This window comes from Lonchura striata, chromosome 3 (genome assembly GCF_050655825.1).
Source record: "Lonchura striata isolate lonStrDom1 chromosome 3, ASM5065582v1, whole genome shotgun sequence".
Classification (NCBI taxonomy): Eukaryota; Metazoa; Chordata; class Aves; order Passeriformes; family Estrildidae; genus Lonchura; species Lonchura striata.
Window position 1 is genome coordinate 78,076,691 of NC_140705.1, and position 20,180 is coordinate 78,096,870.

A 20,180-nucleotide genomic window follows, 5' to 3' on the forward strand; every position below is an offset into this window, starting at 1 on the left:
CACTCCACTAATTCCAACTCATAAAATATACAATGTTTACCTGCAACAGTAATTGCATATAAAAATTTATATCAGCTACATGCTGTACGTACACACTACTCACCTGAAAATACATATTATATTTCTGGTTAGTTGTTAATTATGCATTTTCCTTTTTTTATTGTATACATTATTCATACAAAAAAAACTTTAAAGCTTGGCTTTTGGGTAAATTTATATTGTCACATGGATGATGATTTTTTAAACCTGCATTATTTACTGCATACACCTGCTAGACTGCTCCACTGAATAAATAGAAGTCTTGGCAAAGTCAACAATTGTGGAAACATATGCTATTTACATAATCCTTTTCACAGAAGTATGCAGTATTTCCAAAATCTGTTTGTGAATAGTGTTAATTAGAAAGGCAATTTATCTTCAAATGGACCCTAAAAGTGATTATGGTTGCCTCAATTGCACTTTCTTTGTTTATAGATTATGGCTCAAGAGATTTTTGGGAGTATCTTGTTTGTCAGCCTAGGTGTAGTGCTTAAAGTCCATGCATTTTGAGTACTTACAGTCCTTGCATGTTGTTTCTTAGGATGATAAATCATATTTCTCACACCATAAAAATCTGTATTACATTAGCTTCAATATCAAAGAAATTTTGATTTACATATGTTGTGAAAATGAGAGCAGTACTCCCTATTCTCCTTATTTTTCTTCAAGTTCTTCTGTGAAAATGTGGATGTTAAATCTCAAGCTTCTGGAAAAGAGTTATATCTCCTGAAATGCAGATTTATGTACTTCAACTGCTGATTAATGAAGCCATGATATCTGTGACTAAAGTTAGATTTTTTAATATGATAATTTTGATGAAACAGTATTCATGTAAGCTTTTGGGAGTATTCTTTGTCATGCAGTCTTTGCTCTGCCTCGTACCATATTAATGAAAGTCAATGCTGAAAGCTGGAAAACCCAACTGCTGTATTTATTTAATGTAGTGAATATGCAATTTATTTTCTTAGGATTGGATAAGTTTTAGTGTCTCACAAAAAGGAAAAAAGAAAAAAATCAGATGTGGCTAGTTTGTGCTCAGTTTTTGAATCTGCTTTGAAAAAGGGTACCTTGCTTTCCCCAAGGCAGTTGCGTGTGCTCCCTAAGAGGAGTCAGTAGACAGTGAGGAGTGAGGCCTGAACAAGTTGTCTTCATATTTATGCAGATTGCCTAAGGAAAAAATCACTGTGATTGCTGTCACCCTGTTGTTATATGAGAGAATGATCATTCTGACAGAGACAATTGCTGCCCCAACATTTCTGTTAACATGAAGATTGATTCTACCTTTAGGCATTATTTTGAGGTCTCAGTGGAGCTCCCAAAGCTTTTTTGTTTACCTTCTACATACTTGCTTCTCTTCTTTCGGGCTAGGCATTAACAAACATGTTTCAAAACACAAGAATTAAAATTGTAGGCAAAGGTTGTTGCTGGGTACTGTATTCAGATTGACCTTACTCAGAGAACAGTGTGTGGATATGTTTTCAGAGAAAGGCTACATAAAATAAGTATTCAAGATCCCCTTCAAGAGGGATCTAATGTTGAAATGTTGATACCCTCACTGTGTGTATCATCAGAATATATTATGTATTTTTATATATAAGATGAATATAGAATATATTATACATATATAATATGTACTTTTAATTAGGGAAAATTATAGAATAGGATTTTTTAGTATGTGGTTGGTTGTTTTCTTATGATAGAGCTTCAATTCCCCTTCCCAAGGATATACATTAGTCCTAAAATAATCATGATGCTGGGAATTATTTGGTATGACAGCTGAAGAAAACATCTGTAATCCCTTTTGACAACATAAGTTATTTAGTACTTTTAAAGTTAATTTAATATTTCTGAATGTAATCATATTCAGAAATTCCTAGCACAAAACAAATCTATTATTGAAGAACTGTGCTTATTATTTATTGTATTTAGGCTCCCTACAGTATGAGTTTTAGGATTTTGTAAAAGAAGCTGGATATTAGTGCCAGAGGCCAGCAGATAATGAGATGACTTATTCCTCAGCTAGAAGGAACTATTAAAAAAATTAATTTTTAAGATGTCAAATCCATGATATATGCAGATAAAATTAACAGAAATATAGCATGTCATTTCCTCTATGTTATTTTTGTATTGATATGATTTATTTCTGCAAACAATAGAAAAAACCACAGTTACTCCCTCAGTTGTGACAATATGATTGAGAGCTGGTTGAGTATCCGCACCTCCTTGAGTAAGCCTGTGTTGTCACCATATGTATGCTCCTGTAATCTACAAACCAAATGTAAGACAGTAAGATTTATTCAAGCAAGAAATACAAATTTACCTCTCTCTGATCAGGATTCCCACCAATTCATCACTTTAATGTATGCTTTGCCTCAGCATAAAAGCCTGCTTAAAGGGCTTTAACTTACTCTGATATGACATGTTGAACAAAGTAACAGTATTTAGGGAATAAGCCCTGTTGCAGTTATCACCACTGTTAACTTGATGAATTCTAACACTGAAAATAATTTACTGAAAATCACCTGTTGAAGTATTACCTATTCGGTGAGGAGGCAGGGGAGAGTAAATTCCCTGCATAACACAGCTGCAGAACCAAATGAAGGTCAGAGGGTCACATTTCAATACTGAGCTTGTTTTCACTTGTGTTATCTCTAGCTTATGAAATTCTGACTTTGTTATTTAGTATGTTTGATGTATTGATTAGGAAATGTTCTGTTAGTTCACAATGCTGGGAAAACACAGTAAGGCACCCCTTGTGTCTTATTTGCTGTATTAAGAATTGTCCTTTAGGCACAGTTTGTTATTGTCTGTTTCTTCCTGCTGGATCGTAGTCTTCTAGATCTTCAAAGTTCATTCAGTATGAGTAAATAAATTGGTATTTTATGTCAAGCATAGGAGAATGTTCCTTTTGGAGCCCAGTTGTATGATGTTGCATGGGATTCTGAGTTCGTAGAGCAGTACAACAATATATGTAATTCGCAATGCCAGGAGAAATTATACTATGGAGAATACAGCAGTTTCTGTACATAGTTGAATCGCAATGTGAATGTAATTCCTATTTCCAGTCTGTATAATATTCTCATTCTTGTGACACTGAATGTCCCCAGGATGGAATAAAAGGAGTGTAGATTCAGCCCAAGCCCATTGGTATCCAAAGCTCCTTTTGTTTACAGTTGTGTTTTTTAATACTCTGTGTTTGGTGGAAGTGTGACTACACCCCATGACAGTCTGGCACATGCAGGAAGACATTTGGTCTCTTTGGATTAACTCGGGGAGGAACATTGGTTGGTTTATTTAATAGTGACAACCAGTTGCTGATCCACTAAGCTGATATATTTATCTAGATCAAAGTCCCCCTGTGGGCCTGTTTGTTGGAGCCAAGTCCAGCTGTTTTTGTGGCAGCTGTCACCAGTGACTCTCTACATCCTGCCATGAGTCTTAGAAGCACACTGTCCTTGGCCATCTCTTCTCAGTCTTCTTCCATTGTAGGCCTTCAGTGATTGATCACAGTTCCTCAAAACAATGCAAAATGATAATTTAACATCTGTCCATAACCTTAGGCAAGTCTTAACTGGGATCTTTGCAAGACATCCTTCTTTCTACAAGTCAAGCTGTATTCCTAGTGCAGCTAGAATTCTCAGCACACATAAACACAACACAGGTCTCTCCTCTAGTGAGCTGCAGTGATACTTCACTAGATAAAATCCTCTCCAGGCAAGCTGGTCTGAATTCTTAAGATTAAAGCAATCACTGTGGATACTGTAAGTCTGACAGATCAGATAAAAAAAGACATGGTGATTTTTTGAGATAAATATTATATGCAAGGAAATAAAATAAACTAATAATATCATCATAATTGAATAAAAATTGAACCCTTGGAAAGCTATTCTAATGTCCTGCTGTTGGAATACAGCACATCCAGCACAGCCTCCATGTTCTATTTCTAGCATGTAGAATGCATCTTGTGGCTCTTGACCCCCTGGTATTCTTGAAGGGTGGTTCATGGGGTCAGGATTGTTGATATACTGTGTCAGCTCTATTGCTTTTGGCTCCAGTTTTAAAATAAAATGATTTCTCACATAGTTTTTCTATCATATACTGGTTCTTAAGCTGTGCAGTAAAATAGAGATTTAATGGAAATGTCAAAATGATCCAATATTTTTCTCTTTATGTTACTTAGTTACATATAAACATTTAGTACTGTTGTTTAGTGTACTAAACACTACTGTGTTTATTGCATTTAGTGAACGGTGTATGGGGCTAGACTAATCTGGTCCCTCTCCATATCACCCAATATCTTCAGGAAAATTTAGCATTTGTATTTTAGCCTTGGGTGTTCATCTTGCTCTACACAGCTGCTGCTGTTGCTCCCAGCAGGAATAAGGAGTGGTTGAACAATCACTTAATGGGTCTAGATTTGATGCAGTCAGATTGAGTGCTCCTAAAAACCTGTGCCCAGGTCCCCTTCAGTTATTGTCAGTGTAGAATAAGGAAGCCAGTCCACATATATATGGTGTGATAAGGTTTGTAGCTGAATTGTGGAGATGGTAGGTATTCTAAATCCAGGAAACAGGTTTCTCAGCTCTTTTTGTAATGATTACTTTTGCTTTCAGCCTTCCTCATAAGAATCACACCCTTGAAGCTTTCCCATTTCTTAAGAACATATATATGCATGCACAATGTGCATTTTTATGTGTATATCTATATACAGTGCATGTATATAAAGACAGTGTTTCCTTATGGGAAAATGAGATAAAGGAGCTACCAGATAGCCTTTGCTCAGTATTTAACCATTTCTGTGTTTCACCTAAGCTTGTGAATTTTCAGGAGGGCTGTTGAAGCCATGTTGATGTTGTCAGAGTGTTTCAAACTAATATTTGTATCAATATTGTTTTGTTCATGTCTTAATTTAGGATTCCTGCAAATTTTGAGAGACTAATTTTTTGTTCAGTGCTTTGGCCAATGATACAGGCTTCTTTTGTAGAACTATATTTTTAAGCTTTTTATTGCTTTATACAACTTCTATTGAATGACTTTGTGAAATTTTTTTTATGAAATAGATATCTGCATCTTGTAAATTTAGTACTGACTATTCCCTGTGGAACTTTTGTATGAGTAATTAATATTAATAGTTAACCTTGTAAAATATATGGCCTGTTGCAGGGAATAGAAAGGTTTTAGCAGGTACACTGTGAAAAATGGACTCAGTTTTTCATATTGTCTTCCACTGAAGTGATTGCATTCTCTTACCTGTGTTATTTTTTATTTTCCTTCTATTCTTTGTTTTTAAAAATAACAATGAATATGCACTATTAATTGAATACCTAAGAAAAGCATTGAAAGGAAAAATGTTGGAATGTATCCTTTTCTATAGATATCTATCCTGTATCCTTATTTGCAGTGTGATTTAGGGGTTCTTTGCAAGCTTCTGTTTTGATGCAGCCTGGAGTAAAGATAGGCTTCATGCTGCTTCAGGAGTTACCTATATTACATAAGAAAATGGAAACTGCTCAGTTTTATTCCCCAAATAATGCTCTGACTGTAGATTCTTTCTATAACCCTCAGCAAGCTTGCAGGTGACACCAAGCTGAGTGGTGCTATTGACACACCTGAAGGATGGGGATGCTGTACAGAGGGACCTGGATAGGCTGGAGAAGTAGGCTCTTGGGAACCTCTTGCTGCTCAAGACCCAGTGCAAGGTGCTGTACTTGGGTTGGGTCAAGCCCCGATATCAACATAGGCTGGGGGATGAACAGATGGAGAGCAGCCCAGGGGAGAAGGACTTGGGGGTGCTGGTTCATGAGAGGCTGGAGCCAGCAATGGGCATGTGCAGCCCCGAAAGTCATTTGTATCCTGGTCTGCATCCAGAGCACTGTGGCCAGCAGGGTGAGGGAAGGGATTCTGCCCCTATGCCCTGGTGAGGTCCCACCTGCAGTGCTGAATCAGCCTATTGGAGTGAGTCCAGAAGGAGGGACATCAAGGTGATTAGAGGGATGGAGCACCTCTCCTGTGAGGAAAGTCTGACAGAGTTTGATTTGTCCAGCCTAGAGAAGATAAAACTTTGTGGTGACCTAATTACAATCTTCTGGTATACCTGAAGAGAGCCTACAACAAATATAGAAGGGGACTTTTTACCAGGGCATTTAGTTACAGAACAGGGGCGAATGGCCTTACAACAAGAGTAGGTTTGGATTAGATGTTAAAAAGAAATTTTTTTACTGTAAAGGTGGTGAGACAGTGGAATAGATTGTCCAGAGAAGCTATGGATGTCCCATCTATGAAAGTGTTCAGGGCCAGGTTGGATGGGGCTCTGAGCAGCCTGGTCTAGTGGAAGATGTCCCAGCCTATGGCAAGAGGGTTAGAAGTAAATGATCTTTAAGATCCTTTCCAACTCAATTAATTTATGATTCTCATTCTGGAAAAGCTTTTTATTCACTGTCTGATGTGTTTCTTTTCTGCATACATTTTTTTCTCTCTTAACTTCATTATTCTGTTTATTTTGCATTGTTCAGTTTTGCTTGTGAAATGCAGAAACTTCTAGGATTCTAGTTCTCCTTTCCTTTTACTAAGCCAGTAAGGCTTGGAAATGAAAAGCACATTAAAAAGTTGGCTTCAGAAAAGCTGGCTGCTTGGGAAGGTTAGCACTCCCTTTTAAATCTAATTTAATACAATTCTTGGTTTTTCTGCTTATTGTAAATAATATCCTTGTAGAAGTTATTTATCATGGAAGGGAAACAGTTTCACTAACACAGTATAGCAGTTAATTGCTGTTGCTGTTTCAACCACGTTAATCACACATAAAAATCTTACTTGGGATGCATTGTTAATAACAGTGTCTTTGGCAAATTTAACAAAACCTCCCCATAAAAATGACCTAGGTTAATTCTCTGGAAATCATGAGACATGTGCTAGGTCTTCTGGGTTTTTCAAGAAAGAAAATAAGTATTTAATCTATGTGATGATAAATATTTGCCATTTTGCAATTACCAGCATATGTATATCATGAATCCATAATAGTTCAAAGTCTTTTGAATATATTTTTGTTACTAATATATCTTCTTCCCTAATGAGCATAATTTTTTTCTTATCTGAGAATTATTAGCTGTTCAGTTGTGATCCAGCTGTATAATTTACATTTAATTCATTGAAGGGAAGAGAACCTAAAGAAGAGCACTGGGGTTTTTTTTTGTGGTGGTCAATAATTTATAAGAACAAATATGTCCAAATCTTACTCTTCTTTTCTACAATGAGGATTTAAAAAACACTGTCACACAATTATATCTAATACCTGATGTACACAGTTTAAACCAGCAATTTTATTTAATTTTGCTACTAACTTCCTCCAAATACCTTTCTAAATATCTGACCAAATTAACTATTTCTGTTATTTTTTGACCCTTTAGCTTTCCATGGCATTTAATTTTTAATTTCAGTCACTCTTCAGTGCTCCCACATGCCATTAAAAATGTGTGGTTTCAGTTGGATGATTGGCTTAAAATATTTAATGGCTTTATTTAAATAAATCTTGTTCTGACTTTATTCTTGTCTCATGTTTATCACTTGCCTAAGCTGACACAATTGGGTTCATTAGGTGTTAAAAGTGTCTTACTGGATGGACATGTTGGCATTATACATCACAATCATATTATCCCTAATCATTGTAAAAAAAAGTTAAAAGTCATATGAGCTCAGTGAGATTATTTGCATACCAAATTACTAATACTCTTAAATTCATTTACTGATAAAGTCTGTGTATGGAGCATATGCTGTGAAAAAATGTACCTATTTACAGGTGCTGATGCCCATACCACTCTAAATAGGGTGTGAGGTAAACTGTGATCAGAATTTGGCAGACTTCCACTGTATCTGTAAACACCATGCAGTTTGTGACGCCAGTATACTGTAAAGGAACATTATGTGTTAAAATCATTTGGGTTCATTTCTAAAAGGCTCATCTAAAGTATTCTATACTCAGACTCAGCATTTCTGATCTACTGGTGTCTGCTTCCACCATCTGCTTTTGCAGAACTATTTTTACCTTAACAAGTAGCAGTGGCTGCCACTGAGTGGCCCTTTGATGTGCAGTCAATCACAGAGAAGAATAAAATTGTATAATAGGCTATAATTTCCTGTCTGATCATAAGCTCTGCTTTTTTGTGCTGGGCGATTTCCTTCAAACTAATTGACAAATGCACTGGCACAGGGAATGATGGGCTGCAGCTGCCTGTTGTTTGTCAGAAGGACAGAAGAAAAGGAAATCTTGAGAAGTATTGAGGTGTTTGTGACATTGAGATGGATCTTCTTCTGGGAATATTCATTGTTGGAATGATGAAATTGTATTTTTTTCCAAAAAGGCTATCCATTCTTTTAGATTTTAAAATATGCTTTGAAAAAGAGGAAATCACATGGAAAACTAAGTTGCTCTTCTAGCATCATTTCTTCTACCAAGGGACAATGGAAACTCAGCACACAGCCCAAAATAATAACCTAATACTGGTCTACCACATTTTCTTCAGCAAGCTGAAATAATTGGATGGCACAGTCAGCCTTTAAAACCAAAATTAAGAACAACTGTTCTCTTTCAAATTGTATTGTACCTCATGTGCCTCACAGAAATCATGGTGCATTTTTGTCTTCCACCCACTCTTCTAAGGTGTGCCAACCAGCACTTTTGCAAGAGACTTTGTGGAACTGTATTATAGGGATACTTTTTTTGGCAGCCGTGACCCATTCACAAAGAATGGATGTTAGGTGCAACCTGTTCTAGTGGCCTCTCACAACACTTCAGCTTTTCCAATGAAAAATAGCCCATATATAGAGAATTACATGTAATCAAACATAGATTTATTTTTCTCCTTGTTCAGAAATTTTAACTTCATGTCTTGCTCAGAATTCTTTGAATTTGCATTCTGAGCTCTTGGGAAAATTTTTTTGGGGAAATGTCTTAATTTTAAACTAATGAAATTAATATTTTAACTTAAAAATCTGTTTTAAAACAAGCAAGAAGAAAGAGATTCATCCTGTCATCCTCAATTCAGCTGTTATTTCACATTTTAATTTATGTGTATCTTGCTTTTGACATAGCAAATCTTTTGAATAATTTTCTTTATTTGGCATTTTCAAAATTATAGATGCCCAGAAAATCTTTGACTTCAGTACATGTGGCAGGGGAAACTGTTCTTCCGGGGGAATTATGACCTAACTAGATAAACAGTTTTTGTATTCTGATATTTAAGACATTTTGATCTAGCATAACAATAAGCTAAAACTTCAGATTACGAAGCCTCCATTTTTAAATTTATGAAATTATTTTATATTGATATCATAGTCTTTAAAAAACCTTATCATTTTGTAGCTTTTTTGTGAAATATACCTCAAAATTATAAACCTGCAGGCCTTGAAATATCTAAGTTCACATCATCTGTGGACCTAGATGTAACCAAGTGAGAAATCATTATGTTATCTTCCTCAAAGTTGTTGATGTGTTGGGCAATAAAGTTAAATCCAGAAAAACAGATTGGCAGAGAATTGGTAAAATGGTAAGAAACTTATTCAGTACACAGCATAGCTCCACATGGTCTTCAGTATTTGCTGTGCTTATCTATAATTTATACATGCTTTCCATCAGCTTAGAGATGGTTTAAAAAAACCCAAACAACAAAACAGAAGCAAAGTTGCTTGTACGTGAAACGTCTCACAGTTTTCATCCCATCCTATTCAATTGGTACACTGTTTGCATCACCATTTTTCAGTCTCTTGAGAGACCTCCTACTGTATCTTGCCATTTCATTTTTTGGGTTTTTAACTTTTCATTTTTGTAATAGTATTTGAGTTATGTGCCCAGTAAGCGTTTCTGTGAATTGGAGCTCATACTCTTACTTAGCAAGCTCATGTCTACATCTGCTCAGTGAACGGGATTTGCCTCTACACTGAAATAATAGCATTTGAGTTGAAGGGTTTAAACATAAATATATAGATCTAATAATACATTTAATATATTCAAGGGGCGAGTGTAAATTACTATAATGTGTAAATTTTAAACAGGCCCAAAACATTTCTGTGTGTGTGTGTGTGTTCAGACAATATAGTGAGTTTTTAGGATTCTTGTGTGACACTGAGATGTTTGAAATGGTTTTTCATTTTTCCTGCTAATTAGCAGTTTTATAGTAGGAATGTCAGAGTAATTTTAGCAGTCTGTTTAGGCCATATATTTTTTTTCTCTTAAAAGTGGCTGCTGGGTATTTTGTTGTGTCAAGGACTTAGAGGTGCCTGTTATTTGGCTGTGAGGAAAAGTAGATGTCTAAAAAAACACCAAACAAAGCAGGAAGAGCTTCAAAAAGCTTAAAAGGGAGAAAATTATCTTCTATATATGGTAAATCTTCAAGCTTAGATACAAGAACTTCTATTTTTACAAGTTCAGAAGAAAAGCTGGGTACTCATTCCTATGAAACAATTGTAAATTTTTTTGGCTGCCAATCATTTGGCAGATCTCTTTTTATTTAAAGGGTTTAATTGTACTGCCAGCTAAGAGTTTTACTAAAGCTAGTGTAATTACTTATGATCTTTAACTCATCTTTACATTACATTCTTAGCAGATGTAATTTTGCCTTAAGAATTTAACTTGAACCCATCAGGGTAGACTCCAAGTTGCTGTAGAAATGCTGTGGCTGATGTAGGGACTGTAAGCACAGGGGCCGTGGGCAGAGTGTGGAGCCCTGAGGAAGCCAGGCAGGGACAGTCAGGGCTGGTGGTGTCCCCAATGTCACCTGGTAGTGTCTCTTCAGGCTGCTCTGCCACTGCCTTGGTTTTACTTGTGAGAAGGAGGTCTTGGGGGAGGAAAAACAGTGGCCACAGTTTAAAAGGACTAGGGTGAGGTTAGCATTTAAAGGTGAAGAGCAGGGATTGGACTTTCCCAGAACATCAAAGCTTATTTTTCTGCTAGTCAAGAACTATTTCTTAGTAAATTGGTAAAATGGAGATACTTAAGAAGAAAAGAGGAAGCAGAATGTAGCCTTAAAATTAAGTTTTCAATAAAGAAAATCAATTTCATTTGCTTATCATGCTTTTTAAAACACATCAGGACATGATTGTAATGATGCTGTGATTCCCTCTAATGGGATGAGTAAAAGCAAAGAAATGTGGACATTCAAAAGCTGGCATTAGATCTGAAAATACCAAGGCAAGGAGCCCTGTTAGTTTTCTTTTCTCCAGAGCATCCACCCTCATCCTCTCCCTTCAAGCAACACATTCAGCTGTACAGCATCCAGCCACGTAGTGGTTGTACAGCCCACTGTCCTGGGCTTAATAGGGCTGTAACAATTTTTATTCTCTGGAGTTTTGACTTGGTCTTGCTTGTCCTAGTTCTTGTAAAAATGAAATAAAGTTAAACCAAAGGTTTCCATGTCAATAGGTGGGTATGTAGATATGTTTTCTCTGGGACCTTTGTTTTTATTTTTTGTTATGTGTAAGACTAATCTTTTTCTACATAGCCATTCTGATGATATATATGCCACTTTGATCCACATTATAATGTGGATTTTATAAATTTTTATACATGTTTTGTTCTATACTGAGCATCTAAAATACTTCACAAGGTGAGAAATCTCCTTCCTTAATCAAGTGTGACAGCTGCCATATTTATCATACATTTGTTTGAGTGGAAGTTCAGCTGTCCAGTAATGTTTCTGGTATTTAGATGTATGTAGGTGCTACAAGAAAATTATGCTAAATTTCATGTGGAACTGCAAATAAGTGTAACTTAAAATGATGTAATCTCCTTGTTGAAATCTTCAGCTTGATAGTTCCCTTTACATCCTTAAAGCTATTGCAGTATGTCCTACTTCAGATTTTCTGACCCTCTTATGAATTTTATTGAACTCATGCTGTCTTTGCAAAAATATTGACCCATTCTTTCACAGGACAGGGGTAATTTAAAAGCTGCAAGAGTATACATTTTATTTTTAAGTGTAATACTTCCTATTAATACAGAAAGATGTAGCATATGGCTTGAAATATGTGGAATTGAAAGATTCTTATCCATATCCAAGCACATTAAAGAACAGTATGCATCTATTTAAAATGAAACATGAATTTACGTTGATTCTGTATCAAGGAAGTTCATGGCAGCTTGGTGCTGACATAAGCAGCCAGTAAATCAGGGCGAAAATAGCTAGGAAAATAGCATTTTTAAAGAGACTTATGAAGGAAATGCCAACGTAATTGTAGAGTTGAGTTAGCAAGCTGTGCATTCCTCCAGCTTAAAGAGAATAGTAAAACTGGGTGAATTAATCACAGGATATAATTTACTGGACAAATTTAGCACGTCTTGGATTAAAAGGCGTACTTCCTAGAACAAAATTAGGTTACTGTGAAAATTGCTGAGTTTACTCATTGCCTCACTGCAGTAGAAGAAAGCAACTGCATGTGCCCATACAGCTGTGGAGGAAAAAAAAGAGACTAGTGCTGATCTCTTGTCTTTTTTATTTGCCTCTGTTCTTGGTTTGGATTACTTGCTAGCATGAAGAATCAGGAGTAAACTCTTAACCTGCCTGCTTGTTACTCAGTATTGCTTTCTACTGGAGTATGTGTATGGAAGCACAACCCAGGACATCTACAGAAGAGCACTCAGAAGAGGCTGTTAAACCCCTGTAAAAAAAAAAAAAAAAAAAAACCAAAAAAAAAAAAACAAAAAAAAAAAAAAACCCAACAGCTGTAAATGTATAATGTCTCCAGCAGCAACTGTAAGCAGAGACCCTTCTGAAGAAAGACCATAGGGCAGGCATAGTTGATATTTCTGCCTAATATCCTTCCAACTATTTTTAACTCAAACAGCAGGAGCTTTAAAATGTATTTTCCTAAAAATGAGGGAGGAGGAAGAATTGTGTGATGGTCTGCTATTTTTTACTTTCCTTTTAGTTATAGGTTCCTCTTTGCTTCAGCATTTGACTGAAAGGCTCAAAACCTACAGATGAACTATTTATTACATACTTGTGGATATTATATTTTTGTTTCCAGTATAGAGATTACTGAGCTGCCTGAAACTGCCCATTTATTTTCTCCCCTTGAGCCAAATTCATACATCGTGCATCTACCACTTCTCCGGCAGAGTTTTCCAGAAGGCCTGCTGCTAGTAGTGTGGGCAAACATAGTGCTTTTGCCTCTTTTGAACACAGTTAATATAAACTTAATATGATGCACCCTAAATCTTATGATAGAGGTGAATCTCCTGTCCCTACTCACCCTTTCTGTGTTGCTCATGACTTTGTAGAAAACTGTCATCTGGTACATATTTAGAATTTATGAATAATAATGTCTTGCTTTCCCTAAACAGTAGTTTGAATAAAAGCCTCTTGTTATTTTTATTTTAAAAGTAAAAAAAAAAAAAAAACTATCAGAAATCAAAATCTTAAAATTTTAGTTTAAGATCAAGGAAGTTTTTTTTATGATATTCATTTGGTGTTAGCCAGCACTAAAGATGTTTTCCTGAGAGTCTATTCCTTTCACCAAGGATGAGGTTTTATAGACGTTTTTTATTTTAGACTACATCACTCTGTGTGACTACATCATAAAATCATTTGTTAGGTGAAGGTAATTTACAAATGATTAGAAGCAACCAAATTACTCCAGCTTAATGACTTGCCACTTATTGCCTGTGTAGGCTCTTTTTCTGCTGCGGCTGTGAAGTTGGCTTACATTAATGTACATTAATTTTATTTCACAAATGCAGTGATGGAGGAGACCTAATCTTTCCACGGCTTAGCAGTGAGTGGGAACACATTAAGTCAGGGTTAACTTCATTGCATATACCTGTCACTCTGGACCTGCTGCAAAACACACATCAAGGCATTTTTCCAGGAAAATGTCATACCAATGCATTGATAGCTGCAACAGCAACCCACTCAGCTTGAGGTAGTTTTGGAGCTGTTGATTTTCAGCCATATGGACTGAAATGTGTGAAATCATTTATTCCTCAGACACTATCTTCCTCCTTGTGTAGACAGCAGAGGTTCTAGGGTTGGATTTCCTTCTCTAAGGAGGGAATTTTTGGCAAAATGATACTAATCAAGGGCATCAAGACTCGGGATCCTACTATCTCAACTTGGCTCCACATTGCTGGAATTTGGCAACTTTTTGATGAAAAGACATCTATTTGAGAGTTTTCTTGGAGAGTGCTAAGTATATTTTTGCTAATTGATGAAACAGATACATGAATTGCTGTGGGACTGATAATGACATAGTCATTATTCTAATGACTGAAATTTTATCACATGTTTATGTGAAAGAGAAAATCAGGCAAGGCAGTTGGCCAGAGCTTCACGACAGTGACAGCCTCCAAAGTGGGACTTGATGTAGTGGAAGTAGGGTAGAATCTAAAGTGGAGATGACTGAGCTACCCTGCTCTCCAGTGCTCTTAGGAACTAAAGGTGTTGGGAAGGTCTCCTATTCCAGTGCAGAGCTTAAATGCACAGATATGTGAAGAAAAGGACCATGTCACTTCCAGGCTGCTTAAGCTGCTGTGGAAAGTCAAAGTTCAAAGAACTTTGCACAAAGTTGTTTAACCATTTGATTGGACTTTCATTAGTATGTGCAAACTGATGGTGTAATACAAGTCTGACACAACTCTGACTTATTCCTTTCCAGTTCTAACCTCAGCTTGCAGAGTATCTTCAACCCATATTTTTCCATGTTTTGTTTTCTTTAGTATTTTGCTTTACTTTCCCCCCTTTTTTCAGTTCCCCTAGCACCAGGTAATAACAATAAAAAGTTGTGGAATAAGATTTAGTGCCATCCCATTATCTTGTGCTGTGCTGCTAATTTCTCAGGCTGCATAAATTCTACAGTTGCATTTCTACAATTTAGGTAGTAGAAATTCCAGGTAGCAACTGATATTGACTGGGGTTTATAAAGCATCCACAAATGTATCTAATACTAAATGAGTCTAAAGATTAAAATACTAGAACAATATCTTGTATGATTGAAGATGCAGAAGCCACAGGGATATGAAAAATATGTTATATATGTTTTTATTTTATTCACTGAAATAAAAAAGATACTTGGAACAGTTATCTTCATCCTGTACCTTGAGAGGTGATACACAGTTATGTAGTAATAGGGAGACTTCCAGCACATTTCTACACTACTTTATCAGGAGGCAAGGATTTTATGTTGTCTCAGTTCCTACCTTCTCTCGTTTTACTTATCCTTTCTGTGAATTCTGGTTTTAATCTGTACTAAGCTGGTTTAACTATACTGGATAAATTATTAATCACAGTTTATGAGAAAAATTTAATACTGAAAAGGACAGGAAAATACTTTCAAGTGTGAAGTAGTCTAGATGTAGGTTTTTGAGCTAAGAAGAGTTGTGTTCTCAAGTCATGTGCTGAGGAAAAGAGATCTGATCACCACAGACATATATTGCCACAAGATTTTTTTTCCCCCCAGTCTTAGGAAAATAACATGTCAAAGGTCTTCTTGCCTGACCTCCATAGAGAAAGGGCTTTTAAAAAACCAGAAAAGTTTCCCATACTTTGCACTGTCTTTAGACTAAACTTTTGTTAAATTTTTCTTAATCCATAGGAAGAATGGGGAATTTGAATATATGAAGATCTTAAATTTAAATATGTGCATTCTTTGGCCACGAATGATACATTTATATTATACATTTATATTATAGCTTTTCTTTGGTGTGCTATAAAACAGAATTGCGCAATTCGTTACTTTTGGAAGAAAAATAATTGGCTATTTAATGTCAAAACTAAAAAGGAAATTTGTGTTCTGCATGCAGCAATGTAAAGCTGTCTACAAGCTTCCTTTCATTCTTGTCGCAGTTCCTTCTGTTGCTTTGTATCAAGACTCTGCCTTCACAGTTTGTTCACAGGCAAGGCCTAAGCTTCTCCAATATTTTACATTTGCCTTCTCCATTAACAACTGGAAAATCTGTTGGATTAATAACAATGGGGATTAAGGCTTTGGATCTTTTGATAGGATTTGCCAAAGAAGACAGGCTGCTGAATCCCAGGACTCTGGAATGTGGCCTGTTGGGATTCCAGCAGGGATTCCTGCCTCCAAGGTTTCTTCCAGCCTTCACTGAAATTCTGCAACTCCCCTACATACCTTCCCCATGTACTTGTGTCTGAGTAACTCTGTTTATTTCTTTTGGATTTCTGCCAACAATTTAGGCCTCAGGTAGATTCTCTTGTCTCCTGTTAAGTCAATATTTATTTAAATTTCAGTGGACAAACTTTATATTCTAAGTCTTTTCAACATATGTATTGTTTAAAAGAGGTCTGGAGTGTCTGCACAAGTTCACCTGAGAACTTTTGAATAACGTGTGTTGTTAAGAATATCAACTTGGTATTGATTATTCCTTTTTTGAGGTGAAATGTCAAAAAGAAAATAAGTTTATTTTTCCTAAAAAGCTTGAAATATTATATTAATGAAATTCTGTTTTTATTTCACAGACTGAAGGTTTGTTTCAATCTTTTTATGCTCTGTGCACGTGAACAAAGGTCTGTTCTGTTCTTTTGCATTAAAAAGAGTTGCTGGATAGCAGACTATATAATAGAATAAAAGTGCTTAAGGGCAAAATATTTGTGGCTTAGATTTTTCCAGCAAGCAATTTGGAATTTTAACTTTTTTTTTTCCAAGTTAGCTCTTCAGGCTTCTGTGCTGTGAAGTGCAAAATTATGCACTCACACTCATTTCCCATGCTTGCTTGTGGTAAGAATTGTGAGACTAAATTTCTGGTACCTCATTCATACTGGGAGGAGGAGTTACCTGTTGCAACTAAATAAAAATAAATTTATTTAGAGAGAAGGATTTGCAAACTTGACTTACACTTCCAGTAAGTGTGTTTGGTTTATACTGCCTTTAAAAGTAAATATGTGAATACCACTGTGCAATTATTTTAAATGGTGCTGTTCTTATACTTCTTTTATCAAGCACTTTCCTTTTATCACCACATTTGAATTGCAGTCACTGTATCTGCTGACTGTTTTTTTTTTTTATTTTTTCATTTCCAAAAGCAATAGCATTGACTGTTGCAAGACTATAGAGAAAGAGGGTTATGTATTTGTTAGGAAGAGCTCTTTGGAGATACACATATATGCATTTTATGTGCATATGTGAACATTTCTATATAAATATCTTAAAATATATATAGACATATATATAGTTATATATTAAAAAATATAATCCCCATGGATTTAACTATGTATTTTGCTATCGGCAGGGATAATTTTATTTACAGTTGAGCATTGTGTGTTCCTAAAAAGATGGGAAATGTTCAATTGCCATTGGCTGTAACTACTTTTTGTCATTTACATCCTCCTTTGGTCTCCAAACTGTTATCAAAATAAAATTCAAATTCCACTAATTCTTCTGAACAGTCTGAATATACAACTTGCACAGTTTTTTTCCAGAGCACCCTTTAATAGAAATCAAACCCCATAACGAGATGTACTGCAGGAAGATGCATTACACATTGCAGGGCACCTGCCTAACGCTGTATTGTGTGATCTTACCCTGAATTTTAGTGCATTGAGAGGGTACTTTCAAGTACAAAACTTAAAATGTTGCATATAATTTTATTGGAATATGGCCTTCTCCCTTAAAGCCAGATCTGAATTGAAGATGTGAAATTGCAAATACTTACAACATCGGTGACTGAGAAAAACAATGGTAGCAACCTCAGCCATATTCAAATGTTCTTAAAGGATCTGACACCTTTGGAGCTGTGTGGTAGACTGTACATTGGAAAAATAACAAGACTCCTATTTTTAGTTTTAAAAATAGTTATTTCTTTAAACTCTATAAGTACTTTTGAGTTTATGCTTCTGTCAGTCAACAAAAGTCCAAAGGAGTAACATCTTCAGCTAAAACATTGTAGTGGGATTAAGAAATAAATCTTTAAAAAGACTGGTTGTTGCAATCAATACCCAGGTAGTTTTGGTGACAGGTATAATTGATATAATGATTTTTTGTTTTATATTGAGTTTTGCTAATTCCTTTGCTTCCTGGCTGTGAAGGTATTGGTCGAAGCAGTCCACTGGGAACATGTCGACTGTACATACAACCTCTGTGACTGATATGGATGTAACGAGGTTTTTTTCTTGTTTCATAGGTCTTGCAGTCATTCCCCTAACCAAGGGCTCAACAAGCACATTCAGGCTTCTTATGAAAAACAGCTCTGCCAGCTGAATGGCAGGAAGCTTATGAGTTTGTTTGCCAGGCTTCTCTGGGTGTATAAACCAGTTGCTGCAGCTCTAAAAATGATATGACTGGTGCAGTAGTGATTTTCTGCACTGAAGGTGGATGCTGACAGGAGTTATGTACTGCAGATATTTTAGTGAACTCTGAAAAGACTGTGCTGTAATACAACACTCCCAGATACAGAATTCTTTGGTTCTGATTTCTTCTAGCATGTGATTTCTTCTCCATCATTATCTTCTGTAGAATTATATTTGTGGGAAACTAGTCTGTATGACTGTGCTTTACCTTGTGACAAGGAATTGTTTTCCCTTGTTTAATGTATTTTGACTCCAGAGCATACCTCAGTTTCCTGCATTTATTTATGTGTTGGGGAAGTGTGCGAGTGGCACAGAAAATGCATGTGCCCTGTGCCTTTGAAGGTTAGGACTGAACTTAAAATCTGTTGTGCCAGGCAGTGACTACTTGGACAGCTGCCTAGCCAGTTTCTTTTGATTCTAAATGTTCTATGTCGTTTCTAATACTGCCAAGGGGAAACACGTGGGTTTTATGTATTGGTCACTAACTATTACATGAGGGGGTTAAAAACACCACACTGGAGTATTAATAGCTTTCCTCTGAAAATAGTAAATGCTTCCTGTAATTGAAGAGTAAGTCTCTTGCTGTCATTCTAGTATAAATATGTAATGAGAAACCCTTGCTTAAAAACATCTTTTGCTCTTTTTCAGTGTTTGTCAGGTTCAACTCCAGCCATGGCTTCCCCGTGGAGGTTGGTTCAGATTCCAGCATCCTCCAGCTGAAGGAGGCAGTTGCCCAGCGACAGGGAGTTCCAGCTGACCAGCTGCGGGTGATTTTTGCAGGGAGGGAGCTCTGCAATGACTTGACACTGCAGGTAAGAATCCCTTGGTAGTTTCTCGCCTGGACTGCTGCCAGCTACACTGCCTCTGCCTCTAATGCTGCCAATCTGATGTTCATGCCTGAGATCTAATAAAATAAATAGTGCCTGGGGATTCCTTGAACTTTACTCCACACTGCTTCATTAATTCTGACCTTCTTAATTATGCATTAAAACAGCAAGCAGGAAGGGTAGGGAAAGAGAGAAAACGAGAGAGAGAGCATGAGAGAGAGCTGTGCCTAGTGAATAAATGTTTACTGACTACAGAAGCAAGCCATGCACAATTTCTGTATCTGTTCAATTTCTATCTTACTTATTCCATTTGAATCTTAATGAAGAAGGATGTGAATAAATTGCTCTAAATCAGGCTGCACAGTCATCACATTTTATAGAATTTGTAACCCAATTGTGACCCCTGGAGGATAGCTACACGGCTGCTGCTGTGCCGTGTGCTGCTGTGCCTGCAAAGGTGTGTGATGCTGGAGGGGTGGTTCCAGATCAGAAAGCCCACAAAAGTGTTCTCCAAACCACTGAACTCGTAAATGTGTGAAGCTAAAAGAGGAGCAGGGAGCACAGAAGAGCGGCTGTAAGTAGGTATCTCAATTTCAGCTCTTGAAGATTAGCAAACCGTTCTCTTCAATAAATGCAGAGGACTGTTCATCTGTAGTGAGTAGTAAGAAGCACTGAAAGATAGGTTCAAGTTGCTCTTTGCTACTGCTACCAGTGCAGCTGTAGTTGCTTTATAAATAGTTTTCTGTACTCTGTGTTTGCATTTGTCAGTTCACTCCAATAGCCAGGGTTTAGCATAAGATCACACATTTAAGACAATTGGGAAACTGGGGGAAATCTAAATGGCCTTTTAGCATAGTACAAATACTGATTTAATGAAATTGCCATCCTTCTACAGTGGTATCAAAGAGCTGCAGAGGCAACCTATAGTAGTGCAGGTGATTGCATAAAAGATCCATCACATGTAGAACTATTCAGATTAATTTGTACTCACATTTCAGACATATTGTTGTGCTCAGAATGGCTGCTA

General features: G+C 36.4%; 1 protein-coding gene across 3 annotated transcripts in view; it reads left to right on the forward strand.

Annotated features, from left to right (window-relative positions):
* Positions 1-20,180, forward strand: part of PRKN (parkin RBR E3 ubiquitin protein ligase) — a 693,458-nt gene that overhangs the window by 108,762 nt on the left and 564,516 nt on the right. For all 3 annotated transcript variants that reach the window (XM_021544140.3, XM_085576858.1, XM_085576857.1), the window contains exon 2: positions 18,975-19,138. In XM_021544140.3, the coding sequence (XP_021399815.3) occupies positions 18,975-19,138 (164 nt within the window). The remainder of the gene's footprint in view (positions 1-18,974; positions 19,139-20,180) is intronic.